Source organism: Fringilla coelebs (assembly GCF_963513975.1).
Source record: "Fringilla coelebs genome assembly, chromosome: Z".
NCBI lineage: Eukaryota > Metazoa > Chordata > Aves > Passeriformes > Fringillidae > Fringilla > Fringilla coelebs.
Window position 1 is genome coordinate 58,589,993 of NC_140031.1, and position 15,124 is coordinate 58,605,116.

At 38.1% G+C, this 15,124-nt stretch overlaps 1 protein-coding gene across 7 annotated transcripts in view; it reads right to left on the reverse strand.

Moving 5' to 3' along the window:
* The window catches only part of ELAVL2 (ELAV like RNA binding protein 2), a gene marked incomplete at both ends in the record, with an annotated part of 43,891 nt that overhangs the window by 15,454 nt on the left and 13,313 nt on the right, over nt 1-15,124 (reverse strand). For all 7 annotated transcript variants that reach the window (XM_084225179.1, XM_084225180.1, XM_084225176.1 and 4 more), the window contains one exon: nt 3,913-4,016. In XM_084225179.1, coding sequence (XP_084081305.1) covers nt 3,913-4,016 — 104 coding nt within the window. The remainder of the gene's footprint in view (nt 1-3,912; nt 4,017-15,124) is intronic.

The window sequence follows — 15,124 nt, forward strand, 5'->3', positions numbered from 1 at the left end:
TTCAAGCCCTCAAAAGGGAAGAATGAGCACAGCATTACTGTCCTCTTCAGTGTCCCCTTGGCAGCTACAATCCACAGAAGACTGTGTCCATCATTAAGGACGCCTAATATAATAAGGAAAAGTCAAAAATATTGTCCTGTGTCTTCCTGTCTACGAAAAAAGCTGTCTCCTACTCAGCACGCCACCCAGTTCTCAGCCCGTCCAGAAAGGCCATTCGTTTGCCCACTCCTTTTTAGACAGTGAATCTTACAACACTCTTGTTAATGCATAACTCTTTTACTTCACATTGAAAGATATTCCTGTTCAGATAATCTCACAATAACTTTACTTGGATCTTTTTTCTTTGTAGAACTTTTCTTATAAAAACCCCCTAACGAAGGGGAGGGGAAGCCATGGAGCACTTCTCCTCTCCCAGGCAAAAGCCAAGAAAACATGCTCTCAATTTTCTTAACCCTATGTGTAAATCAGTGACTCTCATAACTTGTTTCTCTCAGTTTTCCACATTTGGGAAGAAGTGATCTTCCCAGGACAGCCTAAATGAAAAAAGAAAAGTCATGGATAAGCAAGCAGGTAAGAAGAAAAACCACTCCAGGCACAAAAATCCATGTTTTTACTGTCTTTTAAATAGAACAGAGATAAAAAGCTTGCCAGCATCATCACCTTCCAAAAGAGAAGCCACAGAAAATATTTTACCTTTTATAGGATGCAACTTGTTTCCACACTACAGTTGCATAACTTAGTGAAGCTCAAACTTCACAGGGTATGTGCAGTACACATTGCAAATAAACCATAAATTATGCAATAAAGGGCACTATATAATAATGGATGCATACTGTCCAGCTGAACAGGGTTCACATAAAGTGGCTTCACCAGCAGAGTATACACCCACCCTTACTATTCTGTTAAATCGTATGGCAATACAACAGCCACCAGGTTAGACAAGACTAAGACTGCTAATCCTTGCTTTGGAGATATACACCTGAAAATCGGTTGAGATATTTTGCAAAAAATTCAGTAAAGTATTCCATAAAGCATTCCACAGGATCTTCCTTTAAAAAGGAGAAGAGGTAATTGTATTTTGTGTTGCTACCAATATTAAAAAACCCAACCCATAATCCAGCATTTTGCAAATCCACATTTTTCAATGTATTTTATTTCAAGAAAACACTAAGTGGCCTGCCCTTAGGTATGAGAAAAAATATATCCAATGACATGCAGACTAGTATAGAAGCTGTGGTCAGAGGTATCTGTCACAGCCCCAATCCAGAGCATCACACATCAAGGTCAGGACAGTCAGTTTCCTCTGAGTCGGATTACACAGAGTTCAGTCACAACATGAGGATACACCACACTGTGACTGAACCAGAAAAGTTCCTTCCAGTTTTATATATCAATGGGGAACAGACTTGAACCATCAATCTAGTAAAGTACTAAGCATTCCTGTAGAAGTCCCAAAAATGTACAGAGAGCACAAACCCCTAATTTTTTTCTTTTGAAGCTTAAATATACACTAGCACTCCTATTCAATAATTTTTCATATGAACGTATACATAAACATCCCAGTTAAATGCATTATTTGAAACTGAAAGTTATGGGTAAGACTCAGTTTATCAAACAGGCTGGGTTTTTGTTTTGGGGTTTTATTTTGTTTGGGTTTTTTTGGGGAGGGTTTTTTTTGTTTGGTTGGTTTTTGGTTTTGTCATTGACTTGCCAACTCTGGACAAATAGAACACTGTGGTCTATAAAAAGGAAGTAACCTCTGCCAAGGCCCTGGGATTGAGACCTTGTAAGAGTCTTCCTCCAGCCAAGATGCTGCCTCCAGAGACAGAAAATACCTCAGACATCAACTTGACCTTTGCTCACCATTGCTCCCTGGCCGATCTGAGGAACATGTAAGCTACAAAATGCCTCACAGTAGGCTGGGCACTTCTAATGCTTCACAGATAAAAGCAGTGAGGTTGGGACTAGATGATCTTTAAGGTCCACTACAACCCCTTAACATACTATGATTCTGGGATCTTGGAAAATCCAGTTACAAAAAACTTGGTCTGAAACTCCATGTCCAAGAAGAAGAGAAGTAAATAAAGGAGAAGATAGTAAAGCAGTTTTTGCACTCAAGTCATGCCCACCAACACTGAAAGGTGCTGCTGAAGTTCAACAGACTTGACTGGGAGTAGCTAGAGTCAGAATTTACTTGTACCATTAACAATCAGCATTTGAAGATACTTTTCTCTAATTAAACACAGATTTTCTTATTTTAGCAAAGAGGCTATCATTTTGCCTTGTGACAACTCCAGAGTTTCAGCTTTGCTTTAGCTAAAGATATCTAATGTACAAACACATGAGTTTAGTCTCACTGCGAAGGTCTTTGTCTGGTATCTAACCCACAGTTCCACTTTTTAGTCCTGGGAAGGCAGGAAATAAAAAGCATCACTGTCATCACTCATATCTGTCTACTCAATTTTACCCTTTTTTTTTTTTAAAGGTGAAAACTGATTAAATTAATCACTTAGCAAGATGAAGGAGGATTAAAAATTCAAATATGGCCAGAATGAAGTAAGTTACCACAACTCCCCTGAAGGGAAGGTTTTGATTTGGGAGACCTGGCTTGATCTTCTCTAACCACTTCCTTTTTTTTTTGCCTACACAGTCAACAGCGCTTCCAGTTTACCATCCTGGACATACAAGTAATGTTGGCTCAGTCCAAGGGATTACACACCAAACAATAATACTGGAATACAAATACAATACACCACCACAAAAAAGACAGCTTCAAAAGTCTTGGAGCACAAAATTAATTTGCTCAATTTTCCCCTAAAGTAGAAAATGAGAGAGGACTGTGGACAAGACATCTGCCAGAAACACACAGGGAGCTTTCAGCAGATAAGCATCTGTCCATGTCTTTCATCCACTGTGCTTGTGTGCCATAAGCCACCATTTTTTACAAAGCAGTATTTAAGTTTCAAACAGTGTAATCCACTTTATTAAATCTTATGAATAGAGAACAGGTAAGACACTTTTGCCAAAACTACTGGTGTTTTATTTTTGTTTCAGCAGTCTTTTAGTGGCTCTGCGCTGCTTTTTAAGCACAAATGTTTTTAGAGGGGAACTTTGTTTCATGTCTCAAACATGCTCCTAGTCAGAAGGGAGCCACTATCCAAGTAATCAGCTAGCAAACCCTGCTGTTTAATAGGGAAGAATGAGCTAGGTGAACATATACCACCTTCAGGCACCTACACCTGTGAAACATGTTCAAAAGTCTGCATTTCCTGACAATTTTATTTAATCTGCTCTCTCAGAATTTTGGAGCTCAACTGCTCAAATGAGTATCCTCAGTCTTCTGTTATTGGATTAAAAGAGGAGATGAGAAAAGCAACTCCCAAGATTTGTTTCTAGAAATCTGAGAAACTGAATTTAGTAAACAAGTGTGTGAGGAGTTGCAACATAACAGAAAAAGGAATACCAAAAAAATCGAGATGTAAAGACCAGAGCCCTAGAAACAGAGTAATTAATAGATAACCAACAGTTATTTCAGTATTTCATTGAAAGGATTTGTAAAAGGAACAAGAAAAACTAGCAACATAAAAACTGAGGTATTATTAAGGAAGTTATACCATCTTTGAGAAAATGAGGAAGCACACAGTATTCAAACAACATGCAATATTACATTTCTTCAACTAAGGTATGTAACAATTCCTCAGTTAAAGCAATTCAACTGTTCATCTGAAGTGTTAAGTTGGTTAAGAAAATGTAATTTTCTATACTTTCTATGCTTAATCTAACTATAAATTTAAACACTACAAAGGACCATTTACTACATGAAATCCTAGTATATTTTACTGACATTAGCTGAAAAACAAAGCAGGAAGTCAAAACATTTCAGTTTCTTTAAATTATATTAACCCTACATACCTTTATAGTCTTAGTTTGAAGTCTCAATCCATTCAGGGTATTGATAGCTTTTTCAGCATCCTTGGGGTCAACGTAGTTCACAAAACCATAACCCAAGCTCTGTCCTGATTAAAAAGACAGAAGTCATTATTAGTACTGCAGTGCCACACAATGAATAGCTAATTATTTATAACCTACTGACACACACTGAGCAAATATTGCTTATATTGTAGAACAGCTCCCACTCCAAAGGATCACAACATCTAATTTTTCCACTAGCATTGGTAGATTTCAAGTACCTTCCTCTGTTCTTGCGAGCAACACAGAAATTACTACATTCTGTTTAATGCAAGTCTTAAAAACTGATATGCCTACTGAACCTACTAAGAGTAGGTTCAGAAGTGTATTATAATCTGTTTGACACTAGAGGATGTGCAGAAGCATCAAGTTTGAAGCGACATCAGGAATCCACTACTCACTCTTAAACTTTTTTATTGAACATAAGAAGTATAATGGCAAGTCTGGACCACTGTTTGAAAATGAAGTACATCTGAAAGTCACTCAGTGTCAGAATTTTTTGTCTTCTAATTTGAGCCAAATTAGAAGCCAAAAAATTTAACAGATGTTATTCATATATGACATGGAGCCTTTCAGTAATAAGGAGTTTAAAGGCTCATTTTGTTCCAATATTCAAACAACAGGTACAAGTATCTGATCAAGAACTAAACATATCAGCCAAAGATGCAGTACTATTTTCAGGGTTTTTTAGTGTTGGAGATTCAGATAACAGATGGACATAAAGCATTTTTCATTAGTTTTTATCTCTAAACCACAGCCCCTTTCTAATCATCAATTTTGCCTAAGCACTTAAACACTTGAGTTTAGCAGTAGGCATCTTTTGACAACTTCAAAACCTACAGTACACTAACCTAACTAGCATGCTACTTTAGAAGTACTTTTAGCACATAAGAATGCAAAAAGGTGGAAAAATTTAACATAGTGAAAAGATGTACTTAACAACAATACTATCCTTTATTAGCATAAATTTTTTCCAGAAGCACTCCCATACTCTGAGGCAGTCTTGTTTGTTGGTTTGAGATTTTTTGGGTTTAAGACACCAAAACAATGTAAAATAAAATTGTCAACAAGCCATAGGGAAGCATACGACATATCTAATTCACAAAATGCTAGTTAGAATTGTTAGCTTGTTTACACAACACTGTAAAAGGATAAACAACATTACATAAAGCACAAATGGCATATTTATTCATTGTCCAAAAAAAAAGATATAACGGAATTCATGCTTTATCAAATTCTTGTAGGCTATCTATACAGTATGCATTTAAAAGTATGGACTGCAAAAAAACCAGCAGGAAATTTTGCACTAAATTAAATACCATAAGAGGGTTTACTAACTAGCTCATCATCACTGGCATTTACAATTTTGCACCTATTATGCCTACCATGGTCAGAGGACACCACCACCCCGCTCCCCAAAGCTACTTCCATTCTCTCATATCTGCTCCTCAAAGCACCTCAGGCAAACATAAATTGTCTAGATGGGTCCATGAACAGGTTAATACACACATTAATAGAGAATCCAAACCCCAGCAAGACAGAAGACTGAGCACCTGCTCTAGAGAACCCTGCTCTGAGCAGGAGGTTAGACTCCATACTCTTCATGCTTTTAGCCTCAGCAGTTTGTCATGCTTATGTAAAAAACCACATGGAAATACCCAAAAGCATTTCTATACTCATTTAGAGCTCTGTCTAGATATTGCTATATTTCTAATCCTAGAAGCCTTTTTACTTATTAGTTTGATTACAGTAGAGCAATTTCTATACCTGTCACCTCCATCACTCCCACTGTCTGCATGGTCTGCAAAAACTCTTCCCAACAGCATCTTCAAAAAAGAGGAATCTCTCTTTTTGTGCACTCATTTTATGTGATATCAGTGTTATCTACTAATACAGATATGCTGATTTCAGATATTTTGTTATTAATCTCCTGAGGTGCCCTTTTAAATGACAACCTTAAAAGATGTTAAAATCTCAAAGTGAAAGCTATTTCATACAGGCTGTTTCCAATACAACACTTATTCCAGATCTAACAAAAAATTATGGGAAAAAATTATTCTTCTTTTCACCCTCAGTGAATCTTTAAATGGGATTCTATTTAATTCAGTTTTGTTTTACTTAAGTTATCACCTAAAATTCAAAAGTATTCTTTAAAGTCCTTATTTATTTAGAAAGGTTAAGAAAATGCAAAACTTATTAAACATTAAAATTATGCCTGAAGATTAGTAGTTTAATTAGACATTAGCAATACTTGAGAACCAAAAACCACCTTCTTCAGAGCCCATAAGAAAGATAAATGTTGACTTTAGACAAGCAATGCAAATAATTGTAAATCAAACCTGATTTCTGGAATCAGTGTTTAAGGAACCACGCTTACATCTTCCTGCTTATATTAACCTCTTGTTAAGTGGTTTGTCTGTTCACAGACAGATGGCTGAGTTCCAGAGAATTCAGACAAGCATTAATAAAACGCAGTGGAAGCAGCTATTCCAAACACCCCATCAAATACCTCATTCCAAGCTATGTTTGACAGGTGGTGGGAAAATACAGAGCAGGTTACAAGGAAGTACTGCGTTTCTAAGTTGTGACACGAACTTCAGTCCAAGCTTATTCAAGTACCACTACGTCTGTAAATGCTAAAGAGAAGTCTCATCTTATTGTGGATTTCAGATAGAGAGACCATCGCATCCACCGTGCACAAATTTTACTCCAATAAAATTAGAGGCAACTGGCCAGGGTTAACTCAAACCAGTTCTCCTTCTGTGCAGTTTTTCCTCATTCCTCAATGTCTAAACATCTGCTTTCAAGATAAAATGAGGAGAGGCTGGATTTAAACCAAATCAGCCACCACTTAGGATGTTTAAGAGGAACTTCATTATTTAATGAAAGTAATAACTAGTTGCATTGCCTGCAGATAAAGACTGGACTGAACAATGACAGAAATGGACTCTTCATCTGCGCTTCTTCCACACCAAACTCCATTTGCCAAGACAGCAATGTCCTGCAGAACACACATTTGTATCTAAGTCTAGTAACACGCTTCAAAATAGATCATGTGTCCGAGTCTGCAAAAAGGTGACAGAACAAAGAAGGCAAATCTATAGCTATCCACAAGTTAAACAATCCCCAGACTTAAATGTGTATCAAGAAGCTGTTTAGTCTCCTACTAAGACAGGGTCAGCTCCACTAGGCTCTTGCCTTGGCTTTGTGTTCCCAATTTGTGATTCATGACACTGTCTGAAAAAACTCTTACACCTAAGTCAGCTGTCTTGGTGCTCTGTCTGATACTATGTGTTTAGGTATTTTGAATAACCAGTTTTACTTTTTTGAGGATCTTCAAAATTAAGGCCTCCTCAGCCTTAACAGACAAGAGACTATCTGTGTCATTTGCTCTTAAACAAATAACTCAGATCTACAAGTATTATGAAATTTTACAAGTATTTATTAAATTTATTAAATTTAAATTTATTAAATATTGTCAAGAGTTTCTTATTTAACTATGAGCTGACCTTAATCTCCTGGATAGTTCTTGTGGCTACTTTGCAAACCTGTTTAAAGATGTTTCTGTAAACTTCCTACTAGATTTTATGCTTTTGACACTATGAATATTAGACAACATGGTGCAGAAAAATCCCAACAGTTAGTTAAATGATTGGTTAAATCCACCTGGATTAGGAAAAGTAAAAATGATTAAAGTATCTGGAATGAATGAGGAAATAAATGGAGAATAGCAGTCTGACTTGAATTTTCTTAAAAAAAATCTGAAAAGCCAAAAGCCACATAGTAGAAATAGCGCATCTTACAAGCCTGTAAGACAGCAAAGAAGACAGAATAAAAGCTATGATTTGAAAGTTCAAATTGGAATATCACAATTATTACTTACATTTTATGTTTTATGTAACAGACACTTCTAACAAAGTCAAATTCAAGCACAAGTGGAAAAAAATATTGTCAGTTAGGCATCTCTTTGAACCTAGACATACTATATCCATTAGTGATTGACAAATGTTCAATCTCTGTGGCCTACAAGAAAAAGTGCAGAAAGCACTATGCTATTCAGTTTAATAGGGGAAACTATTAATTCAATTTTTATTGCATGTTTTTAAGCTTCATAAATATGACAAATATGATCAACATATATGATGTTTCAAATTAAACAGTAATTAATTAAATAATACCAAGCCGCTTAAGTTGGCCCTATAGTCAATAGATGGAATGGATTTTGAGAGGGGAAGGGCAAAAAGTTATTTCAAACAATTTAATTCTAATCAGTCTAATCAGACTGCTCAAGACTCATTGGACATCCAAGAGTACACCAGAAAAGCATAAATGAAGTAATTATTACAATTTAAAAACAAGTAATGAACCCACTAATTCAGTATTTAGGAAAGGAAAGCAGACAGACTTCGCAAGCACCTATCACTAAAAGACCAAAAAAGTTTCAAGTTGAAATAACTAAATAGGAAATCATAGCTATGGTCACAGTGCTCCTGCATTCACTATTGTGCCTTGACAGATGATTTTTTTTAGCTTCAAAAATACACAGGCTAATTTCACAATACTTATCAGAGAAGAACCAGAAATAAACTAGTTGTATCTTACCCAAGTTGTTTCATAAATGTTTCCTATAAACTATAAATAATGCACACAGCTCCAAAAGCCCAAAGAAAATCCTCTGCTGTCCAATATTCAGAACAAGTAGACACTATCCAGAGAGAAAAGAGGTCATGTAAAGTAGATGTGATAGAGGTGACACTCATTTTTAATGTTTTGCTTTCAAAGGTAGGAGCAACATTCCTTGAAGCAGGATAGAATCCTCTCTGAAAGCTAAAAAATTAAATCTGGCCAGGGATGTCAAAGCAAACAAGAAAAGCATCTACATAGAAAGCTGGTGAAAGAAAAGGTTAGGAAAAATGTGGGCCCTCTCTGGAACAGGAAGATGACCTGGTTATCAGGGATATAGAGAAGTCTGAGGGATGCTGAACAACTTTTCTTTCCTCAGTCTTCACCAGCAAGTGCTCCAGCCCCACTGCCCAAGTTGTAGAAGGCAAAGAAGGGACTGGGACAATGAAGAACCACCTATTGTACAAATGCATCAGGTTCAAAACCATCTAAGGAACCTGAAGGTGCACAAGTCGGTAAGACCTGGTCAGACACATCCACGGGTTCCTAAGGGAACTGCCAAAGGAAATGGCTAAACCACTGTCCATCACATTTGAGAAGCTGTGGAATCTGATGAAGTCCCCCCAAAGTGGAAAAGTGGAAACATAACCTCCATTTTCAAAAAGGGAAATAAATACAGCAGGAGAACTACAGGCTCGTCTGTCTCATCTCCGGGTATGAGATCATGAAGCAGATCCTCCAATTACAGTAAGACACAAGGAAAACAGAGAGGTGACAACAGCCAGCACAGTTTCACTAAGGGCAAGCTGTGCCAGACAAACTTGGTGACATTCTATAGGGTTGAAGTGCTGGTAGATGAGGGAAGAGTTACTGATGTCATCTACCCACAGTTAGGCAAAGCATTTGACACTGTCCCATACAACATTCCTACCTCTAAGTTGGAGAAACAAGGATTCCATGGTGGCTGAGAAGAGTTGCAGTCAACGTCTCAATGCCCAAGTGGACACCAAGGACAAGCAGCAAGTCGTGTTTGTATGGTGTCACTATTGGGACTGGCTCTGTCACCAACATGCACAATGAGATCAAGGGCACCCTCAGCAAGTTTGCTGACAACACTGAGCTGCATGGCACCATCGATACATTTGAGGGAAAGGATGCCACTGAAGGGATGCCATCCGGGGCGATCTGGACAGCTTGAAAGGTGCGTGCCATGCATGTGACGACCTCATGAAGTTCAACAAGGTCAAGTGCAAGGTCCTGCAGCTGGGTTGGGGCAATCCCAAGGACAAGCACATGGAGTAAGTACAGCCCTGCCAAAGAGGACATGGGGGCTCTGGAGGGTGAGAGGATGGACACGACCCAGCCATGAGCACCCTCACAGCCCAGAAAGCCACCTATGTCCTGAGTTGCATCCAAAGCAGCGTGGGCAGCAGGGCAGGGAGGGGATTCTGCAGCACCTCTCCTCTGAGGACAAGCTAAAAAAGCTGCATTTGTTCTGCCTGGAGAAGAGAAGGCTCTGGAGAAATCTTACAGCACCTTCCAGTGCCTAAAAGGAGCCTAAAAGAGAGCTGGAAAGTGGCATTTTACAAGGGCATGTAGTGATAGGACAAGAGGGAATGGCTTTAAACTGGAAGAGGGAAGATTTAGATCAGGTGTAAGAAAGAAATTCTTTACACTGAGTATGGTGAGACACTGGAACAGGTTGCCCAGAAAAACTGTGAATGCCCCATCCCGAGAGAAGATCAAGGACAGCCTAGATGGGGCTTTGAATAACTTATTCTAGGGGAAAGTGTCCCTGTCTGAGATCATCCCTGTTAGATAATCTTTCACGTTCTCTTTCAAAACAATTTTATGTTTCTAAGAGTTCAGTTATCTGAACTGTTAATTTTGCATGAAAAGTGTTCAAAAACTACGTGATATACATTAAAGTAAGATTTCAAAGTAGATGAATACAACTTTTAACCTAACAGTAGTTAAATAAGCCCTTTCAAAAGAGGTAGAGTCCCTCATAAATGCACAGTGAGCTTAAATGCTGCCTTTTCAGTAGTCCTGCAACATTTATAGCTCCTGAGAAGAATGGATATTGCTTTCTGCCTAATACCATGATTAGACAGCAGCTGATTAATACAGTAGTTTTATTTCATGACTGATTAAAGCATCTCGGTATTCTACTAGGTCTTTGAAGTTTTTTTGGGCACACATTTCAATAGGTTTGACCCTAGACATTTCTGGACTATATAAAGCCTGGTTCTGATGTTTTCTGCTGTCTAGATATGTACTAAACCTGTATTCTCATGATTTCCATCTCTAAAGAGCTGCTGCTGCAAGATAATTTTCCTGCATGCATATCTGAGGACCTTGTCTCTCCCGACAGAATCTAGACCCAGTGCTGTTGAACTTCTTGGCCTGAGCACGCAGCTGATACCTTTTTTCCCACAGCACTGCTCCACTAGTATACAATGGCATTATTACCAGGTAACTGAAAGGAGGGCTATTTCAGCACCAGAAGAGCTTCCATTGCTGCATTTCTTCCCACAGTCAACCACTTGCATCATTCCAACACACACTTTCTACTCGCATGAACCAGAACAGCCTTTTGACAATGCAGCACAATTCTTCTGGAAGTCTGGGACACCCACCACATGAGGGAGTCCTTGGCTACTGTTTCCCATCAGAGCTATGGAATGCCTAGTGAAAGGCAAGCTAACTTTTGGAAGCAATTCTTCACTATATTACCAGAGTACCCAGATAATCCTGCATCTGACTGGAATTCTTAAACATTCCTGCAATGTCTAAAGGTAAAAAAAAAACCCCAAATAATTAACAGTATCAGGTAATAATTTTTTCCACAAAAACCAGAGTCACGACAAATTCTACAATCAGTCAAGCTCTCAAAACTTATTCAGAATGTACTGATCAAATAAGACTAAATGAGTTCTATGAAATGTACTGGTTCATTTTAGAAACAAGAGCTCTTCTTGCTCCATATGTTCTCATTGTCGGGTAAAAGCAAAGCAGCCCCTAACTGAATTCACTAATTGAATTCTATTAATGCTAAATTTTGGAAGAGAAAACCCAGAACTGTCATAAATGACCATCCCAATAGGCATAACAAACAAAAAAAAAGAAAAAAAAAAACCTAAAAAAACACCAAAATGTTTACAACCTCATTAATAATACATTTTAAAATTAATACACAACACCTCTTATACCTTTATGAGGTATAAAAGGTGTTTCAAGTTCTAATATAAAACCTAAGCACAGACTAATCATACTCTGCAAAAATAGAAGTCTGAATAGCAAGCAACACATAGATTTCCAGAGGACAACCAAAAATTACTGATAAGCAGGCATTTAAAAAATTGGATTTTTCTACAGTAGTCACCACACCATCATTTTAGTCATATCAGGCTATTTCAACTTCTGCAAAAAAGATCTTATTGCAAAAGACTAAGTTATAGGAATATAACCAGCAAGAACTTCAATACCACAGAAGAAATCACAGGTAGAAACACCTGTCTTTAAAAAAAAACCAAATGGGACATACTATTTGCATCAATATCACAGTGAAGAACACAACTCTGAGGTTAACAAAATCTAGGAACTAAAATTCATTGTCTAGAATTAATTTCTACAGAAACAGAACCCATAGGAATTCCAGAAGATTGAGTGTCTTATTTCTTTATATAATTTAACTTCAGCTACATACTCCACTTGCAGTACTTAACGCCTCTAAAAACTGTTATCCAGACCTTGACTGAAAGAGTATAGTCCATTTTCTAGTGAACAGTAGTGTACTTCTGCTTCCAGCCCGTAAGTGGTCATTTTACAAGCACTGTTTTCAATAAAATACACCGTTGTTTAAAGCCATAAACTTCTGTCTCAGTGTATGAAGTTAATTGGCAAAGACCCACTAAACTAGTGCAAGAAAAAGCCAGCTTCATATTTTTGTAATCAGTACCGAGTCAAGCTCACAGAAACTTGGCATTAGGTTTTATTCTGCCTTTCATCACTCTGAAGGTTGTACGCACTGGTGGAAGAACGTTGTTAAAACGTTTTTTCTTCTGTTAAAAGAAACATCCATGACAACATATGAAGACCATATATGAAGCTGTCATTAGAATTCATCTCATGGACTCAGATAATTTTTGCAAGTCTCCTAAAATTTCACAGTGAAGATATGTTCCATGACCAGGACACAAAAGTGGCACTACAGGAAACCCACAGGATTATGTAAAGATCCATCTAAAAGCTGCAAGTCTATGTTGTCCTGAAAGCAAGCCAGCGTGGCCATAGAAAAGAGAATACTAGACTCCAGCCCAACTTCAGAAGCATGAGAAGTTTAACAGAGTTTTAGATAAACAGGAGTACAAAGCATTCAACCCTTTTGTCTGTGTGGATTTGCAATTTAAGAATGCTCTACAATGTGCTAGAGGGATTCTGCAGAGTGACACCCCCACAGAGGACTTGCGAGCCAAGACAAGGTATCACTCAGTTGGTACCAGCTCTTTACAAGAAAGTTGCCTCATCTTTGTAAGTCACTACTGCAATCTGTGATTAATGCCACAGAGACTACTGCAGTATTATCTTGACACTGAATAAGGCTAGGAGCACACACTCAGACACAACTCAATTAAGCATACCACTGTATCTGAAACTCCCTTCATGACCGTGGTCTAAAAAGAAGGGCTAAATGCATAAATAGAGGATACCATCAACCTTTCTATTTACTCAATGTAAGTTACTGTTCAATTTTCAAACTATATTTCACTTTGCATTAAGGGCTGAACTGAATTTTAAAAGCAGTTTAGCAAAACAAGGGAACCTGCATAAGCTATTGAGCAATCCCTAATTTAAATGCAGTTTGCTTATAGTTCCAGCAGATGGATTCTATTTACTGAACACACAACTCATACATCACTGAGCAGGTGAGGCTGGGAAGCTTGTAAGAAAACACCTGTAAACTATGATCACTACTAGATTTCAGTATTTGATACTTCAGTGCCTTTCTCCCAAACCATTTCTCAGCTATCGCTCTAAATCTGGAATAATGAAAGTTGAAGAATGAATGAAAAGGATAAAGACTGATCAAAGTATCTGACACAGTAAGTAGATTGTGTCTGATCTCAGCCAAGTTTAACTCTCTATTAATTTGGTGCACCCTTCTGCATTATAGCTTATGGTCCTTCACATGTGTGGAACATCATCATCTGGTGCTTCATCAACATAAGCCTGTTGTTGCTGGATATGAAAGTGATGGTGCAGCTCTGGTGCAGAAGTGATGGTTCTTCCCTGCAGCACAAGGAAAAAGTTCATGGTGGCGGGTACCACAGATGCTAAGCATTACATGGACCCAATAAAAGATGTTCAGAGCAAGCCAGAAGAGAGATCAGCTGAAGGCTATTAACAGAGATCCACCATGTCCAAATAGAAAATCTCAACATCAGAAAGTGTGGTTGAAAGCAGGAACTGCATGGAAAGGTGCATGCTGTTGCACAGGCAAAAGAAATCCTTACTGACACTGCAGGAGGAGGAACACTGAGAATCACGCCCATTACTGCCTTGTGTTCAAACATAACAAGTCACAGCCAAAACCTACTTAAAATAATAAAGACTGAAGATATCCAGGCCTTCTTACAAAGCAGCCTGTCATATTACAAGAAGATCCTTACCACACCAAGGTGAAAGAATACCACGGAATTTGCCAAACCAAATGCTTTTCTGAAAGCTAGCTATACCCTTTAATTTTTTGCCACTATTAGTAGTAACATGTTCTAGGCATCTCAGTTTTGTCTTTTGCAGTCAATTTACTCCTTGTCAGGAATACAGCCAGCAGCACTAAATATTCTGTCTTATTTTATCCACCTAGCCACCTTAAATAAGCAAGTGGATGTAAAGCACTTCTTTCTACTTCTTGGGTGTTTCAAAACTGTGGTAACGTGCTCACCCAAGTAAAAATATGGCATGACACTTTGTTATGGTTTAAACCCAGCTGGCAACTAAGAACACACCGCCATAACTAAAACCACTCCCGCTCACATCCTGGCCAAAAAGGGGAGAAGAATTTAAAAAAAAAAGCTCGCCAGTGAAGACCAGTTTAGTAATTGAAACAAAATAACATGCAATACTACTAATAAAAGGAAATAAAAGAGAACCCCCCCCCCAAAAAAATGATAGACAAAAAAATTTCTCATCATCATCCACTGGCTTATACTGAATCCTGTCCTTGAACTATGAGCACCCCCTATATTTCAGGTAACTCCCCCAGTTCATAATTTGGGCATGAGGTCTATGGAGTAGAATCCAATACATCACTGGCCAGTTCAGGCTCCTGAAATGTCAAGGCTCCCACACCTGCTCGCTGGCAGAGCACTAAACGTGTAACAGTCCTTAATTCAGGGTAAACACTGCTCAGCAACAGCCAAACCATCAGTGTGTTAACATTATTTTCATACTGATTTCAAAGCACAGCTCTCTAGCTACTGCTGAGAATAAAGGAACTCACTCCCAGCCAAAACTAGGACATACCTGA